The following is a 21381-nucleotide window of genomic DNA, read 5'->3' on the forward strand; positions in this document are numbered from 1 at the left end:
TCCCGCCTCTTCTTCCGTAACATGGTGATGTCACCAAGTAACACATTTGCATATCCTCAAACAAAGCTAGTTAGAGCGGAGCTGGAGCGGAGTCTGAAGAGTTTATTTCGGGTGACCAATCAGAGCAGACTGGGCATTTAGGAGCTCAGACAGAGGATGAAAAGAGGTGCTGCAGCACAGCCGTTATGAGATAAATAAAGCATTTTTTGAACATTAAACCATGTAAACATGTTCTAGTAGAAACCCGAAATACGTGAAAATGAGCATAATAGGTCCTCTTTAAAATACACAACATAGTTTATTGTTTTTACAGTTTCATTTCATTGTATGGGGTATTATTTTTTACGTCTCAGGTATTAAACATTAATGATATACACATGGGCGCTGAAGCTGCTGTAGCCACAGTATGTAGATTAGCATTAAAACAAGACTAAAGAAATGTTAAAGGATAAATCCATGAAAAGACCAAAACCAATACTGAATTAGTTCTACCAACTAGTATTGTACTTCTTCCTCTGTGCCACAGAGCTCCATTGTTATCCAAAAACAGTGAGCCACGCTGTTGCACATGTTCCTCCATTATTGTACCATGAACAAACATGGTAGTTTATTTTGACTAAATCCCAAATACACCGACCTGCTGCCAGAAATACTCACTACAGCACCAAATGTGTATTCATCCACAGCTGAAAATAGTCCCCAGCAAATGCACTATTTACCCCTGTTTGAGTAATGTTTGCTAAAAAATTGTTTTGAAGATTTACATTTTCAGATGGAACCATTATGATGATTAGACTGTTTTAACAATAGAAATGTGTCTCTCTTTTTCTGTTATTCTCATGTAAACCAAAGACCAAAGTTAAGCAGCCAAAGCTCCCAGATTTCCTCCCACAACAATACTGTAATTTCATTCACTGTACTGTAAAGAATCATGCATAAGTTTGGCTGTAGAGTAAGTGTGAGAAGAGTAGTACCCCTGGCCCTGCAGAGCTTCCTTGGCCCCCTGGTGGAAAAAAAAGGTGCCCATTACCACCCACTTAGCATTGAGTAATTGCTGTCAACCTGAGTTTCTGCTTCATTCAATCTGAGAAATGCTTGTGTTTGGAGAAAAGAAGCAAGCCTTGTAGCGTCTCAGCAGAATCAGGATGTGGTGTTTGTGTCCCAGAGTGGGTCTGCATTGAATAATGAGTGGTGTGTGCACTGTCTGCAGGGAAGAGAAGAGAGGAGAGGAGAGGATTCATTGGAGTGAGATCTCAGGGAATGTGTGGTCTACCAGCTCAGCCAAAACAACAAAACTTCACTTTCTTCTCAGCTGCAGAAAATCAGAGGGGCCTGCAAGTTTTTTTCACGAGGCTGAGGTGTCATGTCCCACCGCTATATAACAGGGAAGAAATGTTCTTAATCTTAATCTCACATTTTAGCCACGGGTTTGCAATTCTGGCCTGGTGTTTAATATTTCTTTTTATATTTAGATTTGTCATATCATCATTCCATATGATTGCCTTAGCTGGCTGAGACTGATCATTGTTACTTTACTTGTTTTGTACAAATTAACATTTTTTTTTTTTTAAATATCTGAAATGACATGCTGGACATCGGTCTCATGTGATCCCGCTATCAGCTCGTTCAAAGAATTGTGTCAGCTGAATTAAAAGAATAATACATAACCAAATGTTGACTCAGTGTATTTCATCAGCATTTGTTTTGCAATTATTTGGCCTCATCCACATGAAGTCCACTCTCTTTTTCAAGTCCACAGAAATCACCCTTGTATTGATTATTCAGCTTCAATCTTTCTAACACAAGTTTTACCGGGTAAATTCTATGTAATAGCTTGAAATACAGGTGTATGTAAAATACAAACTGTAACCAAAATACAAACATGTACCTGATGATGAGCATGATACAGTATGTCCCCTTTAAAGGTCCCATATTATGCTCATTTTCAGGTTCTTACTTGTATTTTGTGTTTCTGCTAGAACATGTTTACATGCTCTAATGTTCAAAAAAAGCTTTATTTTCCTCATACTGTCTGCCTGAATATACCTGTAACGCTCCGTTTTAGTGCATTTCAACGGAATTGTAAACGGAATTGTGTTGCTAGGCAACAGTTTGGGTCCATGTGTACTTCCTGTCAGCTGATGTCATTCACATACACTGCAACCAGGAATAAACTGGGACACATTTAGAATGTTTAAAATTGTGTCAAGGGTCTAAATATTGTATATTTGTGACATCACGAATGCACAGCAAGTGCAGGCCAGATTTTACTGCGCATGTGTAGTACCCCCAAAGATATGACGCGTTGATGACGCGTGACCCAGCCTCCTTTCCATAGGCCTTGACTGCAACCAGGAAATAAACTGGGACACATTTATGGTACGTGTCCACATGGGCGTTTTTTATCGCGAGGGGATGCGACGCTTCCGAGCATGGGACGCTTGGTGTGCTGTCCCTAGAAACAAGGCACTCGGCTCCTGATTGGACAAACGTTTTCCCGCCGTTGGCTGCTGCTTCCAGCTTTCAAACCGGAACCAGTATGGAGGCTCGTTTGCAAAACTTTCTTCTCTTATTTCATGTAAATAGTTCACTGAAATGTGTTTCTGAAAACATTTGAGGCGAGAAATAATCCATGCAGTTGATGAATCTGTCTTTAATTTGGATCAACAACATTTATTTAAAAGATCCTCGGGAGTTTCGAGAGGCGGCGAGTCGCGTCGGACGCCCGTGATTCGCATAAAGTAGACGAGCCCTCAACTTTATGCAAATGAGGAGCGGGCGTCGTGACGCCTAGTCTCTCGAATCGCGACGCCACACTACCAGAATGCATTGCGCGGCTGCTTACATAGACAATGAATGGGGGGCGTGGAAAGCACGGAGGCTGTGGACACGTACCTTTAGAATGTTTACATTTAAATCTGTTTAAAGGGTCTAAATATTGTATATTTGTGACATCACCAATGCACAGAAATCCTATAACGGCTTGTTTCAAATGCCGAGTTTCTGAATATGCGTTGTGTGTATTCCCCTGTGGATTGAGTGTTTTGATACTTTCACAGTATTTATATAGCACTTAAACCTGCTTTATAATAAAAAAAAAAGAAACATGAAAATCTCACTTTTTTATAATATGGGACCTTTAAGGGTTAAGCTCAACCCGTCATATGACGCGCAGCAGCATCTCGCGTCATATGACGCGCAGCAGCATCTCGCGTCATCTCCACTCCTCTCCTCTTCCGCCTCTTGTCTCTGGTTGCTCTCTCTCTCTCTAACTTTAACCATGTTTCACTCAGTTTCATGTGTTTGACATCTCATGTAGCAGCCGCTCGTCGTGTGTGACAGTCGGACGGGTAGTTGTGTTACATGTTTAGTCCTCCTGAACTGCTGAACAGAGAGAAACTGTCACATTCAGAAACAAACCGAAGCTAGCTGCTCGTTAGCTACCTAAGCTAACAGCTGATTAGCCTTCAGGAGAATAACGTCGCTGTGAGGAAACCAACCAGGCTCAAAGGTGAGGAGGAGGCTGCTCTTGTTGTGTGTTTTTCAGTGTGTTTACACAACATGTCAGTGGTGGTGTGTGTGGAAGACAGGGGTGTAACACAGAGAATGAAATCAGCACCTGCACACCTGCCAAATAACAGGATCAATGTTGACTGTGGCAGGTAAACAAATCAGGTCACCTGTCACCATGGCAGACAGGTTTCCCTCATACTAAGAAATATCATTTTTTAGAAGCAATTCCTAATTGTCTAACCTGATTTAAGGTTACATGATCCACATTTCTACTGTCTGTTACCACTGACTCAGTGTTGCAATACATTGCAAATCGATTCTCAAAAAACCTTGTATTGATTTGTAATTAATAGTTTATATGCAAAGATTAACTCAGTCAATACTTTACATTATTTGCAAAGATATGTGCCCTCTGTGATGAATGCAAATGCAGATCCTACTATTCTGATTGCATAGATTTTAGCACCTGCACACCTGTCAAATAACAGAGTAAATGTTGGCTGTGGCAGGTACAAAATTCAGGTTTTCCTTATACTAAGAAATATAATTTTTTAGAAGCAATTCCTAAATTAAAAATATTCAGGGATTAAAGGTTACATGATCCACATTTCTACTGTCTGTTACCACTGACTCAGTGTTCAGTTCAGTTCAGACAACTTTATTATCCCCAAGCCGGCAATTCATTTGTTGCATTCCCAGTCCATAAATCCATACATACAACAGACAACCAATAATTAGTTAAGTCAAAGGAAACATATCAAAGGCATGGGGCAGTTGGAGGGACAAGTTACAATAAGAACCATATAAATACATAGGATTATAACAATAAAAGCCAAAAAATAAGAAACAATATATGAGAACAACATATCTTAAAGTTCCTCTAAATAACAGTCATTTCAAATGGATTTGTTCTCCTTAAGGGCACATTATAAATTATAACGTCGGCCTGAAGGCATCAGAGAGAATTCAGCCAAAAGAATGTGATCTGGTTGGCTGATAATTTGTTTTTGTTTTCTCAGCCACCTGTTTCTCCCAAATTGTGCCCAAGTCCTTCTGCTGAACTCCAACAATCTCCCCTGATCACAAGGGGTGGAAAGAAAATAGATTTTAGCATAGATTCTTGCATAGATTTTAGCACCTGCACACCTGCCAAATAAAAGGGTAAATGTTGGCTGTGGCAGGTAAACAATTCAGGTCACCTGCCACCATGGTAAGGTTTTCCTTATATTAAGAAATATAATTTTTAAAAAGCAATTCTAAAGCCTAAATTAAATATATGATGACACTTCATTTTACAGGTCCGCAAATTTCATGCTAATTAAGTTATAATTAGCAAGTAACCTATTTGAAATTTCTTTGGAATTACTGCTAAATTTACCCTAATATTTACCTCAGAATTTATTGAAAATTACTTTGTTTATAACAAAGTAATTTTCAATAAATAAAGAAAAAAAAATTCAAAGTTGTACTGTTAGATATTTGCCAAAATATGCCTATACCAAATTTTAAGGCTTTGATCAATCAGATTAAATGTTGTGCCATTTTTCCTTATCATACTAAATATAGTTTATGGGCACAAATGGGTAAAAGAAGAAAAAGTACTAACATACACTACACTGCGATAGAAAATGAGAAGATACAGTGAAAATATCATCAGGAAAACTGGCCTGTCAGCCAGATGAAATGAAGATAGCATTGGAGGATTAGACAATAACAGTTATCTGTGTGATGGCTATATGCTGTACATTGTGTTGTGTTGTTGTTGTTGTTGTTGTTGTTGTGTGGTCCTTTCAGCACAATGCTGGATGGACCCTAGTTTCACATTTTATTATTTTAGGAAATACTTGTGGTTAGGCTAACTGTGTTTTCTACTTGTCTGAATGCAGCTTCTATGAGCTACGTCTGTTTGGTCCGATCAGAGGATGTATCCGCCTTCCAGAAAGGACTTCATCTCTCTGACACTCAGTGATCCGCACAGTCACACTTACAACAACGGCAAACACCGGAGACAGTCCTGCTGGAGGGTGAGTGCTCCTGAAGTGGTAGTGCAGATCATGGCTCTAGACAGTTTTACCACTTTGACACAAGATAATGAGATTTTGCTCAACTTGTGTTTGACAAATTCACACTTGCAGGTCGATACACATCACTGCTATACCAAAGAGTTATAGTTGATGGCAGTGGTGGAAGATACGGATAACATCTTGTACCACAATACATTATTTTATAACATGATACTAGATGCAGAGAGTTAACAAATTAAAAAGACAAACCTGAATAAATATATGGAAATCACAACAAATGCAGATGCTTCCATACAGGTTCACTGAATGGATTGATTAGTTTAAAAATGATGTGAATCATGTGCTGTGGCATTCACAGTCACCAGGCATAGATGGACATAACAGCTTCGGTTCCCCGTCGGAAAGGGCTGTCTGACGGCAAAGTGAAGTGGTGAAAATATTCTAAAGATAGCATTGATTTTTTTAGGTGGCTAAAAATATGTTTCGCTGCCGCCCCGTCATCAGCAGTACATTGCTTTGATTCCGTGTGATAACTCCTGTCTGTTTCTGGAAACTGGGGTCATTCTGTCATCTACTGTAGGTAATACACTTACTATGGATAAGTACCTCATATAATCTCACTTCAAAATATTTTAATTTAAGGCAAAGCTGCTCTTGGTTTAAATCTATTAAAAAACTCTCTGACTGTTGACGTATACTGTATATTGTCACATGGCTCAGTCCTACAGAAGTTGATGGCTTCAGCTGTAAGCATCAAACTGCTTGGTTATGCTTCTGATCACTTCACTGAGTAAGAGCATTTCTGACTTTATGAAAGGTATCTTTTGTGAGACAAATCAATTCCTAGGTTTTAGTCTACCCTTCCTACGCCTCCTTTGTTGTGGAGCAGCCTGAACTTTCCAACTCCCCAGATAAAAGCATCCCCTGAGCACGTCTCTGATCACTCCGCTGAGATAAAACAAATTCTGCTCATCTCACCGTCTCCCCCCCACCCCGCCCCGTCTCCCCGCACATTCTCTTGAATCTTGTTTTCTTTACTTTCAAATTTCTTCCACGCCTCACTCCCCCTGCCCTCTCAATATGAGCCTCCTCTCATCTCCTCGTTGGTTTTGATGCTCAGGTTTTACAGGTATATTGTGTTGCACTCAACATTTCTCTTTCATACTTTTGTTTTCCTGCATCTTCCTCAGGGGGGTTTGCTGCTTTGTTCACAGCTTTCCTCCCTCATTCTTGTACAAACTGGTCTTACAACCTCGCTCATGATCAGAGTACCTCAGTTGTTCACAGATTTCTTCTATGTCTACACAGTTTAAACAGTTTAATGGACTTGGAGGGAAGTGCTTCAAGGACTGGAAGTGCATTTTTCCACCAGGCAATGACAGATTTCTTTGCTCTGTATGTTCACAGCTATTAATGTTAAGTGCAACATATCAAATGACACCCGTAGCACACACCGAACCCACCATTCAGACAGAGAGTAGTCAGGAATAGGAGCCAGGACGCGCCGTTCTGGGGAGCAAATGTGATAAAATTGCTGCTTTTCTCGAGTTGAAATGTGTTTTATAATATGTGGCATAATACATCTTTTTTTCCCAACAAATCTGCTTAATTTTTAACACAGTTGGACCACCCCTCAACACTTCATTGTCAAATTAACAATAGGAACTTATATATAGATATAGATATAAAACACTAAGTAGTATTTTAATTTGGCTTTCAGAAAATCTGCTGATACCCCGATCATATGCAAAAACACGTCTTAAATCATCATTTCACTACTACATCTTCTTTTTACAAGAAACCACAACAGCACGGTCCGCTCTCATAAAGCCCAGGGAATTAATTTAGTTATTTGGATTGAAACGGCAAACCAGTGCTTTCATCGACTGATCTGTAGCATTTTATTTCAGCAGTATATCAACGGACAGTTCCTCTATAAAGGCAGTTTTACAGCAGAGACGTCGATCTGGCCCAGCAGCACTCCCCTCCCCTGTACCTGCGGGTCGTCAAATTTGATTACGGTTTATGGTCCCCGAGAAAACTTGTGGCTTGTTGGCTCAGTGTTTGTGTCCTCACACAGCGAAAAGGACTTCTCCATGTGCTTTACCCAGTATTCACGTCATTGGTTATCTTCAATATTTCGTATGTGAGAGTGAACAACCAACCTGCCGCATGATTTTCCCTGCCTCCAGCACAGTGCAGAGACAGAAAATGAATCATTGCATCTTCTTCATTGTGCAGTATCACCTTTTTATGCATTTTATTTTTTTTCATAATAATTTATTGGAAGTAATGTCAGGTGAATAGAAACATGTAAATAAAGCACAAATGTAAATGATTGTCCCTCCCCATTTTGGTATTTTTCCCCCCAAAACCCCCCCCAACCCAACCCTCACCCATTGCCGATGCAAAAAGGCTAAAGAACAAAATACAAAGTTAAATAAAAAAAAAAATTAAAATAAATAAAAAAGAACAAAAAAAGAAAGAAAAGAAAAGAAGATAAAAAAATAGTTATAATAATAATAAATAAATGGAAAAATTAACTGTTAGTGGTCATTTCTGTTTACATAATTCAAACTTTATGATGTCATACATTTGAGGTGATGGAGAGAAATACATCTCATATGCCATAAGTCTATTAGTCTGCACAAATACACTACGTCCAATTAAAATTCAAACATATACTACAAAAAACACAAGTGGTCTTAATCATACGGAATCACTGTCAGTCGGTCAAAATAAGATAAGAGGGGCTGCAAGTATAATAAAATGTATAAAGTAAAATTTTGTATCACCTTTTAAAAAAGGAACATAACTATATTGCTCTTCACATATTCAGTTGTCATGGAGGAGAAAGAACAGTTGTGTTGATGCTGTATACCACAAATGCCTGGTTGATAAAAATATGTTTCCTGAAAATTTATAAAAATGCTGTTGATGCTGTCATGGCAAATGTGGTATTAGCAAAGTAAAAAGTAAAACGTCCCCTGAGATGAAGTCCGTTGAGTGTGTCATAACAGCTCACAGACGATGGCTCAATAGTTTCATGGTATTGCACATGTGTTAATTAGAGCAGGTAAGACAGTGGTACCATTGTCTCCTGAGAGACCCCGTCTCTGTCCCTCCCTCTGCACGGCTGGGTTGAGCTGCTTACTTAGATAGTTTATTTGTGAGCTGTCACTGGAAAAAGATGTTGAGTTTATACAGGGTAAGCCACCCCACAAAAGCCATCAGGCTCTTCTCTTTGTCACTCTGATATTTTCAAAGGAAGCATAAATGAGATCTGAGAGATATTTTAAGAGAGGGGGGGAGGATGTTAGAATCTGCTGACAAACGCTTGTGATTTGAATTCAGAGCTGTTGGACATGTTTCAGTTTAGTTAGCTTTGTTTTGTTTTTTTATCTGCCTACAGAAATGGAAGCAGCTGTCTCGGCTCCAGCGAAGCCTCATCCTGTTCCTGCTGGCTCTGCTGCTCATATTTGGACTGATCTCCTATCCCAGCATCACAGAGCAGTGGAGAGGTAAACAACGCATGCCTGCACAACGCTATAACTCACACACACACACGCGCATACAGTCAGAGACAAAGTCTGTCATATGCTGTAATGGTCTCGCTGCATGACTAGCTGAAGCTGATGAGTTGTGTGTGTTGTGTTTGGTGGTGTTGATAAATTGCAGTGAATTATTAAAACACCACATGAGACGCTGTGATAATTTCTCTCTTTGATTAGATTAGCTTTTGTGCTTGTTTGTGCACACCTGTTTGCTGAAACTCTATTATACCTCCACATGCACTATATTTGATTTTCAGACCACGTACACACTAATAATAATATAATGATAATAAGAAATTTAATTTGTATAGTGCATTTCAGCCCAGTCGCACAGCAGTTCATGAAATAGTCACGGAATTGAATGTATTGATTTGTGTTCATAGATGATCGTGATGATCAGCACGAAATCCATTCGTATGTAATCCACACAAGTGTGAACCGGGAAGTATAAAGAAAACACAGGACTTTCTCCCAGGAGACCGGTGTTCGTGTCCCGTGTGAAACCACAACTCAACGTTGAATTATTTGTCACGTAACTTCCGTACTTAAGTTACGCCACTTCCGGTGTAATTTTAACCCAAACTGCGATCTTTTCCTAAATCTAATTAAGTAGTTTTGTTGCCTAAGCCTAACCACGTTGCTCTATTCCTAAACCTAACTAAGTAGTTTTATTTTGAAAAGACTGGAGTGGAAATTGGCACGTGTTGCATGAGTGTCACGAAAAAAAAGGGAAATTCGTGTCAATGTACATGAATCAAATAGATACAATTTTGTGACTATTCCACGAACTCCTGTGAGACTGTGTTGTGCATTTCTAGGACTCAAAGTCGCTTTACACTAAGCAGCGATGGTGGGACAAATAACAGACAACATGACTCAGACACACAGGGATGAATGAAGCGGGGTCTAAGAGAAAGCAATGGAGAAAAGATGGGTCGGGAGGCGGGATTGGAAGAGACTCATAGTCTCTAATGTGTTAGTGGAGGGAGTTCCCTGGGAGCTGCCCTGGAGAAGGCTCTGTCTCTGAAGCTGCGCAGGTTGGACTTGGGGGTTGAGAGAAGGCAGGCTGAGGTGGATCTGAAAAAACGGAGCTTTCTGAAGATCTCTCTCCAGAGTAGATAAATCTATGCCTATGTGTGTGGACTGGAAAAACTGAGCTTTTATTGGAAAGGATGATATAGAACGTACACCTGCTCAGCCTTGGTATGAGGCTAAAGGATGACATATATAGTCAGGGTCAGACTCGGTCAGTTGGGGGCTGTGTGGTGGTAGTACAGTTAGGAAGACATCTTTCTGTGGCCATCTCTGTGAAGAGTCTTTTTTTAACATTATAAAATGTATTTTGTCAGACGACTAATATAGTGATAGCTATATAACAGTAATATAGTTAGCTGACATAGTGTGGACTTGGTCTCAACTTGTTTTCTTGTTCATCCTGTGTGTTCAGGGTTGTCTGACAGGGAGGAGTGGCTGGAGATGAATGACAGAGAAGTGAAGTATGTTGCTCCAGATGTGAAGTCTGAATTGGACCAAGATCCAGGTAAAGCTCCGCCTCCTGTGGCAGGGCCACACGTGGGGCCAGCTGTGGATCCAGATGCGGGTGCAGATGCTATGGTGATGGAGCCCAGAGGACCAATTGTGCCCATTCTGCCTAAACCTCGCATTAAGGTTGGACTTGTGTTTGTATTTATTTATTTATTTCCCATCAATCAACATCAATGAAAAAGTGAACATTCTAGAGTCGGCCAAGGTTGAAGGCACATTTTCATCTGCAATTTGTTACCAGAATGCAGTATCATTACTTGATGTATTCTCTTTAATTCAGTGCTGCATGTGAATTTTAGATGACTTGTACAGTTTTGGTTTGTATTAGGCTTTTGTATAGATGTAGCACTAAAGTAGTTAATGTTCATTGTATCTGACTGGGAGAGGTAGTGAAGAGGTACATCCATCACTGGTGACAAATCTGGAACGGTCCCTTATGTGATAAACATACCTCTTGATGCCAATGCCCTATGTGGACTATATATATTTAGATTCTTATTAGTTTATATATCCACAGAATAAGGCATTCCCCAACAAGAGAGGTCCTCCGAACCTGCACAGAGATGGAAATATTTCAGACACAGTCGGTGGGGAAAAGCCAGTGCAAGAGGTGGTTCAAGATGAAGAAGGAGAGGAGGAGGACAAAGAAAAGAAGATCGTCAGGTGATCTTTTTTTTCTGTTCTGTACAGAAGTGTTTGCAACTGTTTAGGAAAGTAAATGACATAGTTAACATGATATAGCTCAGAATATTGGATTAAAGCATTTTCCAGCAATACGTGTATCAGAGAAGCATTTATAAATGACACAGGCGTAAGACGGGTTTTTTACTTCTGTCTCGCAGCTGGAGAGGAACGGTGATCGAAGCCGAGCAGGCCACAGAGCCGCCACCCTCGGCCAATGAGAAAGAAGCTGCGGCGCCCCCAGCCGACCCTGCTGACACTGTCCCTCCGGAAGGTCAGTACTGAACTCACATTTTTTAAATTCTTAATAAGGTCTTTATACAGCAAGTGAACATGACAAATTAAAGGGACTCGTGGGGACAACAATTTTTTTAATTCGTCCAGTATTTAGCGAGTACATTGTAGACAGCAGTGCTTGTTTTTGCTACTGACAAGCTCAGATTGTTATTATAAGTGTCTGACAACATTATGGAAAGGACACTACAGAGAAATTCAACTTTCTTCTTTCCGTTCGCTTGATCCAGTCTGTTTGTCATTGTGTCTAATTAAGTCTCGCTCAAGGTGAAGTCTCGTTCTGAAATCTCGCGAGGTGAGAGGTGACTTGTTGCTGGATGATGAAGGTGGTTTGTTGTGTTGGAGTACAGAAAGCGTAGCTTAGCGTTACCTGAAATATTTTGTCATGGCTGAATATTTATTTGAATTTGACAATGTGGATGCGACGCGAGATTTCCGATCGAGACTTCTCAGAGCACACAATAACAAACAGGCCGGACCAAGCGAAAGGTAAAGAAAAACATTTTATTTCTCTGTAGGGTCTTTTCCATATCCGACACATATAATAACAACCTGAGCCTGTCAGTGGCAAAAACAAGCACTTTTAGCGGACGTATATTGACGGTGCGGAATTGCCTGGAAGGATTTTTTGTAGCCTATTTCACGGCTGCAGCACTCTCCCTCAATACTGGATCAATTTCAAAAAGTGATGTCCCCATTAGTCACTTAGACACAAAAATATGGGAAAACAGGATCCAGATTAAAAAATACCAAAGTTATCCTTTAAGGTATTTGTTTTTTGAATAATCCACAAATAATTTAGTATAAAATGTCCAAAACTAACAAAAGAATTTCCATCACATGTTCCCAGAGCAAAAAGTCACAACTTCACATCTCCTTTTGTCTGACCAACAACCCCAAAGCCAAAAAAGTTCACTTAACAAAGATGTAAAATGCAGAAACTATAAAACTTCATTGCCATTCTTTATTGTTCTCCAGCCCTGTATCATTGAGATCCTCCTCTCTCATTCTGTTCTTTCCGAAATTGAGAAAAGTTCAAACTTTTCTTACTCCACTGAAAAACTTTTCCCCTCAAGCACAACATAGCATTGTCCGGCTCTACTGGTCTATGCTGTTTAAAGCCTACAAGCCTGTTTTTTTACTTGAAGTTTGAACATTTCTAACTCGCAGCAAAAAAAACCCTGCTGTGCTCGAAGCAGCGGTATCAACTCATGGTACAGAATATTCCTTCTGCTGAAAGTAATCAGGAAATGAGCCATGCACTGTTGAGAGAGAGCATCTTGGAGGAAACACAGACTTTTAAGATTACACCTTCATTTCTTATTCATTCCTTTGTTTGTAGTTCCAACTGAAACTGTGGACAGACTGGAGGCAGTACGCGATGCCTTCAGACATGCATGGAAAGGCTATAAGGACTACGCCTGGGGTCACGATGAGCTCAAGCCTATCTCCAGGACTTTTGGCGAGTGGTTCGGACTCGGTTTGACGCTCATTGATTCTTTGGACACCATGTGGATTTTGGGCCTCAAAGAAGGTATAGTATGTCAGTTATTCCCTCTCTCTTGAAGCTGGGTATCATTTGAACTATTTCAATACGATACTAAATACAATACTGATACAGAGTTTTTGCATCTGTTTGCATCCACTCGCATCTTTCCATTTTTTACTTTGTGTACATAATTGTGCCATCTCTAAATGGTAGCTTTGCATTTGGTCTCAAAAAACTTAAAAACTCCATCGATTTTACACATGAAAGTCTGTTTGCATTTGTTGGAGAGTACTACTACATATGGGGAAAAAATAACTTGTATAAATCCTTTGGTGCTTCAGAGGGAGCTGCGCGGAGTCTGTTGCGTTGGTGCTGAGGACTACACTTTTAACAATGAAAAGAATCTGTGAGTGTAGAATTAAAAGAAGTGATATCATCTGATCTCTGTTGCCTGCTCCTTATCTCTCGGCTCGTGGCTACATTAGCCGCTACAGCAGTCGATCAACACCGCTGATTTTCCCCACCGACTGTCTGGCCATCGCTAAATCTGGTCCTCTCTTTAGGTTACATGTTGGAGAAGAGGTTGTGTTGCTCAGGCTCTATCTGTTTGGCGATGCCTGGAAGCAACTTGACATCCTCCTGGATCCATCCCTTCATATGTTCACATTATATGTATCAGTTTTTATCATATGGATTGTCTATGTTGTATTATCATCATGTTGTTACTCTGTACACATGATATTTATTGCACGTCTGTCCGTCCCTGAAGAGGGATCCCTCCTCTGTTGCTCTTCCTTAGATTTCTTCTATTTTTTCCGTGTTAAAAGGTTTTTTTTTTGGTTACGTTTTTCCTCATCAGATGAGAGGATCGTACTGTAAAGGACAGAGGGTGTCGTATGCTGTACAGATTGTAAAGCCCCCCGAGGCAAATTTGGGATTTTTGATATTGGGCTATACAAATATAATTGACTTGACTTGAACGCAGTCAGTCGGGACGAAGGTTAGGGTTTTCTTTTAAGAATCTTACAAAGCCTTGGTCGGGGCTGTCTCTGGAGTTTGTTACAAGAGCACTTGATCATGTCACTTGAGGCGAATACGTCTTTGATCCACTATGTTAAATTTGTGTCATCAAATGTAATTCTTTCTTTCTCTCTCTTTCTCCTTCCCACTCTTGTACTCTGACACACTCCACATAGAGTTTGCAGAAGCGAGGGACTGGGTAGAGAAAGAGCTCACCTTCGACAAGAACGTGGACGTGAATCTTTTTGAGACAACCATCCGAGTCCTCGGGGGCCTGCTGAGTACCTACCATCTATCAGGAGACCAGCTCTTCCTAGAGAAAGCTGTGAGTCCGTCCATAACAAGACATTCTCGCTGTCCTGTTTTCTTCTGTTGCCTAGTTGTTTTAGAGCAGCAGTCTGTTGAATGAGAATGCAACCCATGTAGCTTTATCGTAAACTACATTGCCTCTCTTCAGATTTACTGTTATGGTAATGTTATGTGTAATGCTGTTTTCAATGTCACTGATGCTTACCTCTCACAAGACAGAAAAAGTTAGTTCCCCATATAATTCTGTTTCTTCTCTCCACTTAAAGAAAGATCTCGGGGCCAGGTTGATGCCTGCCTTCAAAACTCCCTCAAAGATCCCGTTCTCAGACGTCAACATCGGGAAGGGAACGGCCCACCCCCCTCGATGGACGTCAGACAGCACGCTGGCCGAGGTCACGAGCATTCAGCTGGAATTCAGAGAGCTGAGCCGCCTCACCCAGGACCCGCAGTACCAGGTCTGAGGTTGCAGAAAAATGTCCTCTAGTGTGCGTGTCTAATCATTTTAAATTTGGCATCGCTTCCAGTTCTCAGAGATGGAGTGAAAAATAATTGGAGGCAGTTTATATAGATATTTGATGAAGGGGTTTCGGTTCGCTAAAAATCATACATTGAGTACAGCGTGCAAACACTTGTGTGATTGAAGTGACAAGCATGAGCTCGGATTTGCTTTACATCCCTCATGTTGTCAGTTTATGAGTGATTCTAGAAACCAGAGCTCGCCCCTGAAGATTTTAAGCCCGACCTGACATTAATTTGAGTGATTTCTGTCATAACTTTAGCCAGACCTGTGAGACATCGCTTTTGATGAGCCCAATTTCATCAAAGTGTGAAATTGCTAATCATTTTCCAATGATAAATAGGTTATGTCTAGACATTAATGGTAGCACTTTTTTTTTTTTTTTAACCTTTCCAGGAGGTTGTGAATGAGGTGATGAAGCAGGTCCACAAGCTGCCAGGCAAACACGACGGCCTGGTGCCCATGTTCATCAACACCAACAGCGGCCAGTTCACCCATAAAGGAGTCTTCACACTTGGTGCCCGGGCAGACAGCTACTACGAATACCTGCTCAAACAGTGGATCCAGGGAGGCAAGATGGAAGACGAGTAATTCCAATTTAATATTTCTGAGCTGCTGTTCTGTGTTTGTGAGAGAAAGCCACTGAACTGGAAGCTGGAATGACAGAGCCAGTACCGAGACACATTTTGAGAATAACATGACCTGACATGACATTCAGTGTACTGTAAGAAGTTAGGATGTACGGCTTACAAGTTTCAGCTACACCAAGTCAGCTGGGAAATAATTCAGTATCATCACATGTCAATTTTTAGTGGAATCATTTTGTAATGATTCGGGCTGTCAATCGATTAATATAGTTAATCGCAATTAAATCACATGATTGTTCATAGTTAATCACGATTAATGGCGAATTAATCACACATTTTTTATCCGTTCAAATTGTACCTTAAAGGGAGATTTGTCAAGTATTTAATGCTCTTATCAACATGGGAGTGGGCTAATATGCTGCTTTATGCAAATGTATGTATGTATTTATCATTGGAAGTCAATTAACAACACAAAACAATGACAAATATTGTTCAGAAACCCTCACAGGTACTGCATTTAGGATAAAAGATATGCTTAAATCATAACATGGCAAACTCAAGCCCAACAGGCAACAACAGCTGTCAGTGTGCTGACTTGACTATGACTTAAACAAAACTGCATGTGATTATCATAAAGTGGGCATGTCTGTAAAGGGGAGACTCGTGGGTACCCATAGAACCCATTTTCATTCACATATCTTGAGGTCAGAGGTCAAGGGACCCCTTTGAAAATGGCCATGCCAGCATTTCCTCACCAAAAATGTAATATAAGTTTGGAGCGTTATTTAGCCTCCTAAAGTTCGTTAAAACGAATTTGCGTTAACACGTTATTATTGCGTTAACTTTGATTCTGACTTAAGTCATATTACACAGCCCTAAACAAAGTCACTACAGACTGACTAGTGTGTCTGATATAATATTGACTAATTTTTCTATCTGTCACATTTCCTGTTGTTGTTGTTGTGTCCAGCCTGTTGGAGGACTACCTCCAGGCCGTGGATGGAGTGAGAAAACACCTTGTGAGACGGACGGGGCCCAGCAGATTGACCTTTGTTGGAGAGTTGTCCCACACCCGCTTCAACCCTAAAATGGTAGAGATGTGTGCGAAACATGTGGGGGGTCAGGGGATCACAAGCCCTTAATGAATCTAGGACGTGATGAAAACCTCAATCAATTTTTTTTGTGGTGTTGTACACTATATGTGTATATTTCGTGGCCAACTTACCTACTGTGTTTTTAGAAGTACCACCCACAGCACAAGGACCCCTGATTGTCCTGGGGTATTTCGCACACTGCCAAAACTCAATGAACTCACATCCCAGACAACGACCGCCTTGTTCAATCAATCACCCTTTGTGCTTTTGTTGAATCAGTAGCTGTACAAACTCATGGGCAGTCAGTCTTCCTCTCCATCAGCCAGTCCAATCAATTCCATCTCTCATCAATACGTCTCATTATCAGTGTCCTCCTTCCTGATTGCACTTCTCTCTCTTGTCACTCCACAGGACCACCTTGTTTGCTTCCTGCCAGGAACCTTGGCACTGGGGGCCCACAACGGCCTCCCGGGGGACCACATGGATCTGGCTGTGCAGCTGATAGAGACGTGTCATCAGATGTACAAACGGATGGAGACTGGGCTGAGCCCAGAGATCGTACACTTCAACCTGATGTCCAGTGATGGGAACGATCTCGTTGTCAAGGTAATAGCAGAAAGGTGGTATTTGATCATCTTCTTTTTCTTCTTCTTTTTTATTATCATTATCATTAATATTTTTACTTTTTCATTCATTTGTTTTATGTACTTCGTATTAGGGCTGTCACGATTCTCCTGTCAAAGATTTGTTTTGCTAAATGCAGTACCTATAAACTGATAAAAAATGTGTGATTAATTTGCGATTAATCGCAGATTAATCATGCACAATCGCGCGATTAGGCTATATGTAAATTCAATTAAAACTAAGAAAAATGCTCTAAATGGCAATTGACTTTTACAAAGTGTTAGTTAAAATACTAAGGACCAGTAATGGTGGAAACTCTTGGATGTGCATTTGGAAGCACTGTCTTTCCTTTAGCGTTATACATTGATGCTTTCTATTGAATGCACATTGTGTAATTTGAAAGAAGCTACAGTAACCAAAAGGAGTGAGAGCCCACCACTGCATAAGTCTAAATTTGTCCTGGGAGTTGTGTCCATAACCTTCCTAACCCTCGTCAGTGCTCATTTTCTTTTTCATTAACTGCTCTAGGTTTATCAAAGCATGCAATATTATTGTACTCGTCTCCACCGTTGCCTTCATTAACCTCAAATATAAATATAAAACGTTTTATTAGCTCATTCGTATTCTAGGATTAAACACTGAGGAAATGAATGTCAGATTATACAGGCTTTATTAATACATTTCCTATGAGAAATTTAGCTTGAACTAACCACTGGTGGAAATGGGGAACACTTGTTAAACACCCGCTGGAATCAAAAATATATTTGTCCCTATGATTGCGTATCCTTGGATTTTCGGTTTGCAATACACAGATTGATTTACATTTACGGTTGATTATAGACGCTTTTATTCAGGAATGGTAGAGATGAGATAAAACAAAAAAATAAGAGAAATAAAAAGAATACTAATGTAAGATAAAATCATAAAAAAGATAAAGGTTACGCCAGAGCCTGACTGATTGTTTGTTTGTTACTGTTTTATTCAACATCTGAAGGATTACTTGTACAGACACGCTTTTCATAAACTCATAAATTCATTTATTGTATTTATTCTGTTTTATTTACTGAAAACCTTAGTCGACAAAACCGTAGTGCTTCCATAAACTGAATTCTACGATAAGTAACCTTTTTATAGTTTGCATTTTGAAGTTGGCAAAGTCACATCTAGCCCAGGAGGTTTTCAAAACATCTGTTTTTTGTTGATTCTTTGTGCTTTGGAGCCATAGCTAATCTCTTCTCTGCCTTTATCACTTTCCCCTCAAAGTGCTATGAGGGAAGCACAGAAACGTGTGAGCCACTGCTGTCCAACTTTCCGTTGTGCAGTTATATTTGAATGTGTCTGCTCTTAACTTGTCGCTATGCTCACTGATGTTATATGCAGGGTGTGATTTGCCGGGGGTCTATATATCCCTGCCTCAGCTGAATTATTTTAATCCCCGGTGGGGACAAAATGTATCCTCTCGTCAGTGTTGTCAAGACGTGTAGTTGCTGTAGCTGCTTAGACATGCAGTATGTTGATGTTCAAGTTTGCGTTTCTGATATCAGGGTTTTCCCTGCTATTGCTGGAGGGCATTGGGGAGGGGGGGTGTTAACCAGGATGCTCTCCTGGTAGAGTGAGATATCATGTACTAAGGCTGAGTCCCTACTGCAACAGCCCGGGTTCAAATCTGACCTGTGGCTCTTTGCTGCATGTCATCCTCTCTCTCTCTCTCCCCCTTTACTGTCTTTATCTGCACGATCAAATAAAGGCGAATCATCTACAGTGCAAACAACAAGCAGAAAAAGAAAACAGAAGTCCATCATCAAAAGAGACCGTTTTCTTAGTCTGACAAGTACGCATTGACAGCTGGTTGTGCTATTGCATTTTGAGATTATTTTCTAAATATTGAAATTTATAAATAAGTGTTTTGTAAGCCATGTTACTGAAAGAGGGATTTAATTCTGGTATGTTAAATTAGCACTTAACCTTTTGTTTTGTTGTGTATGATCGCATCCTATTTGTCCCCATGAGGAAAGGGCAAGGCTAGAGAGGGAAAATATCACGATGATGAATTCCATTTTTTTTTAATTCAATGAAAATATTCCTGCAAGTGCAGTTGAAATTCTTTAATTAAAGTTCAGAAACAGACATTGTTAACAGGCTTCATAGTCTACGCAGGTCAACTGTGGTTCATGATTTATTTTAACCCCCCTCCCCGGTTACATGTGTTCATCTTCTGTGGGACTGCCTGGTTGAATAAGGGTCAAACAAAAAAATGATCTTTATCTAATCCTTTTTTTATTAATTAAAGTTCTCCTTTTATCCTCCAGCCTGCAGACAGACACAACCTGCTGAGACCAGAGACGGTGGAGAGTCTGTTCTACATGTACAGGTTCACTAAGGACACCAAGTACAGAGACTGGGGCTGGGACATACTGCACAGCTTCAATAACTACACTAAGGTACACACCAGTCCTTATTTTAGCTTAGAATTATTTACCACATCTTTTCATTATCAAGCCAATTTAATTCAAGTATATATTTTTCTATTTTCTGTATAGAATTATTTGCATGCAGCCTCCTCCAATTTAGTCTTTAGTGTACCATGCATCGCTATGTTTCATTACAAATGCAAAGTCCCCTACTCACCATTGCATTCTTTATAATTTGGTGGGTTGGACATCATTGACCAATCGCAGACAACAGCATGAGTATATTTTTATTTATAAAGAAATACTACATAAACGTCCAGGTAACTAAATAAATATAATTTAGCCATAGTGCCTCTAATTCCATGAGGGCATTGCAAAAAATCCTGAAGAACGACTGCCAGAGCACATGCAGGACTGTACCCAACCCAGCAATTACATTTGAGTTTTATCTCCTTAAACCACCTCACCATACATCTCCGCCTCTGCAGGTCCCCGGCGGCGGCTACACGTCCATCAACAACGTCCGTGACCCCGTAAACCCCGGGCCCCGGGACAAGATGGAGAGTTTCTTCCTGGGCGAGACGCTGAAGTACTTGTACCTGCTCTTCTCTGACGACATGGAGCTGCTCAGTCTAGACAAGTACGTCTTTAACACAGAGGCCCACGCTCTCCCGATATGGCCCTCCCCACCCAAGTGATGTCACATCACATACGGGAGACGTCTGTAAAGATCAGGCCCGCAGAGTCCTGTGTGAGTCAGAGACTGTTATTGCCGCTCGGTCAGGCAATTCTCTTAAAGCGACCGTCCAGGCTGGACCGCTGTGTTGAGCAGTGACGCAGACCTGTGCCGTCCGCCTGGTCTTTGATACGTTTTCCTTGTGGAGGAGTTTGTTTTAGTTTTTTTTTTCCCTTTATTTTTCCTAAGGAAAAGGTTTGTGTTAGAGCTGGTCTCTAATGTAAAAAGCTTTTTTAAAATCAGCTCAAGATGGAAGTTGGTGGGAGGGATTTATTACGAGGGTGACTGGGATAGTTCTTGTATGTATGTGGCAACAACAATCATGTCATCACTGGGTTTTTTTCTTTGCGATATGAGGTGAAAATCCTCATTGGTCTTAAATAGTCAGGTGTCATGGCTGTGAAGGAGTCCACACATTAATTCTGTGAGCTCACCGATGTTTGAAGGTGCTGTAACCAATGATAGAAATCTCTGGAGCGTGTTCAGCTACATTTATATTTAGCAGATTGCTCTCATGGAGGAGTCTTATATGTAAAAGTCTTTACTTTGGCGGCAGCCAGTGCACTTGCTCATGTATAAAAGTGACATTAAAATACGTGAACTTGTACTTTTGAATCCCTTTTGGGGATGTCTGTCCCCTGTGTTGTCCCATCCTAAAGTGTTTAGGAGCAGAGGGCAGCTACAGTGCAGTGTCCAGGGACCAGTTTCACCTCTGAGCTCAGTGGCTTGCTGAAAAGCAAGTGCAACGTGTTCCTAATACCTAGCATGCGTGTCTTTAATTAAATAAAGACTTTAAGTAAAGTACTGGGAAGTTTATGGCTAGTAAGCTTGCCATAACCCAGTTGGTACATTCTCGTTGCGTGTTTTCCAGACTTGTTTTCTTGGAGGTCACCAGATTAAAACTCTATCTACAGTATAATGGTTATTGTCACCAAGATGGGACGGTTAAAGAACTGTGAAAACCCCAGAATGCATTGCACTTA

General features: G+C 40.5%; 1 protein-coding gene across 1 annotated transcript; it reads left to right on the forward strand.

Annotated features, from left to right (window-relative positions):
* Positions 1–3205: 3205 nt before the first annotated feature.
* On the forward strand, positions 3206–21005 carry man1b1a (mannosidase, alpha, class 1B, member 1a). The gene is made up of 14 exons (XM_037753076.1): positions 3206–3511; positions 5400–5537; positions 8950–9058; positions 10539–10759; positions 11154–11299; positions 11479–11591; positions 12954–13145; positions 14297–14445; positions 14696–14884; positions 15343–15533; positions 16504–16624; positions 17039–17233; positions 19561–19692; positions 20151–21005. Exons 2-14 carry the CDS (start codon positions 5436–5438, stop codon positions 20358–20360), a joined length of 2070 nt encoding a protein of 689 aa, XP_037609004.1. The 5' UTR covers positions 3206–3511; positions 5400–5435; the 3' UTR covers positions 20361–21005.
* The last annotated feature ends 376 nt before the right edge of the window (positions 21006–21381 follow it).

Source organism: Sebastes umbrosus, chromosome 19 (assembly GCF_015220745.1).
Source record: "Sebastes umbrosus isolate fSebUmb1 chromosome 19, fSebUmb1.pri, whole genome shotgun sequence".
Classification (NCBI taxonomy): domain Eukaryota; kingdom Metazoa; phylum Chordata; class Actinopteri; order Perciformes; family Sebastidae; genus Sebastes; species Sebastes umbrosus.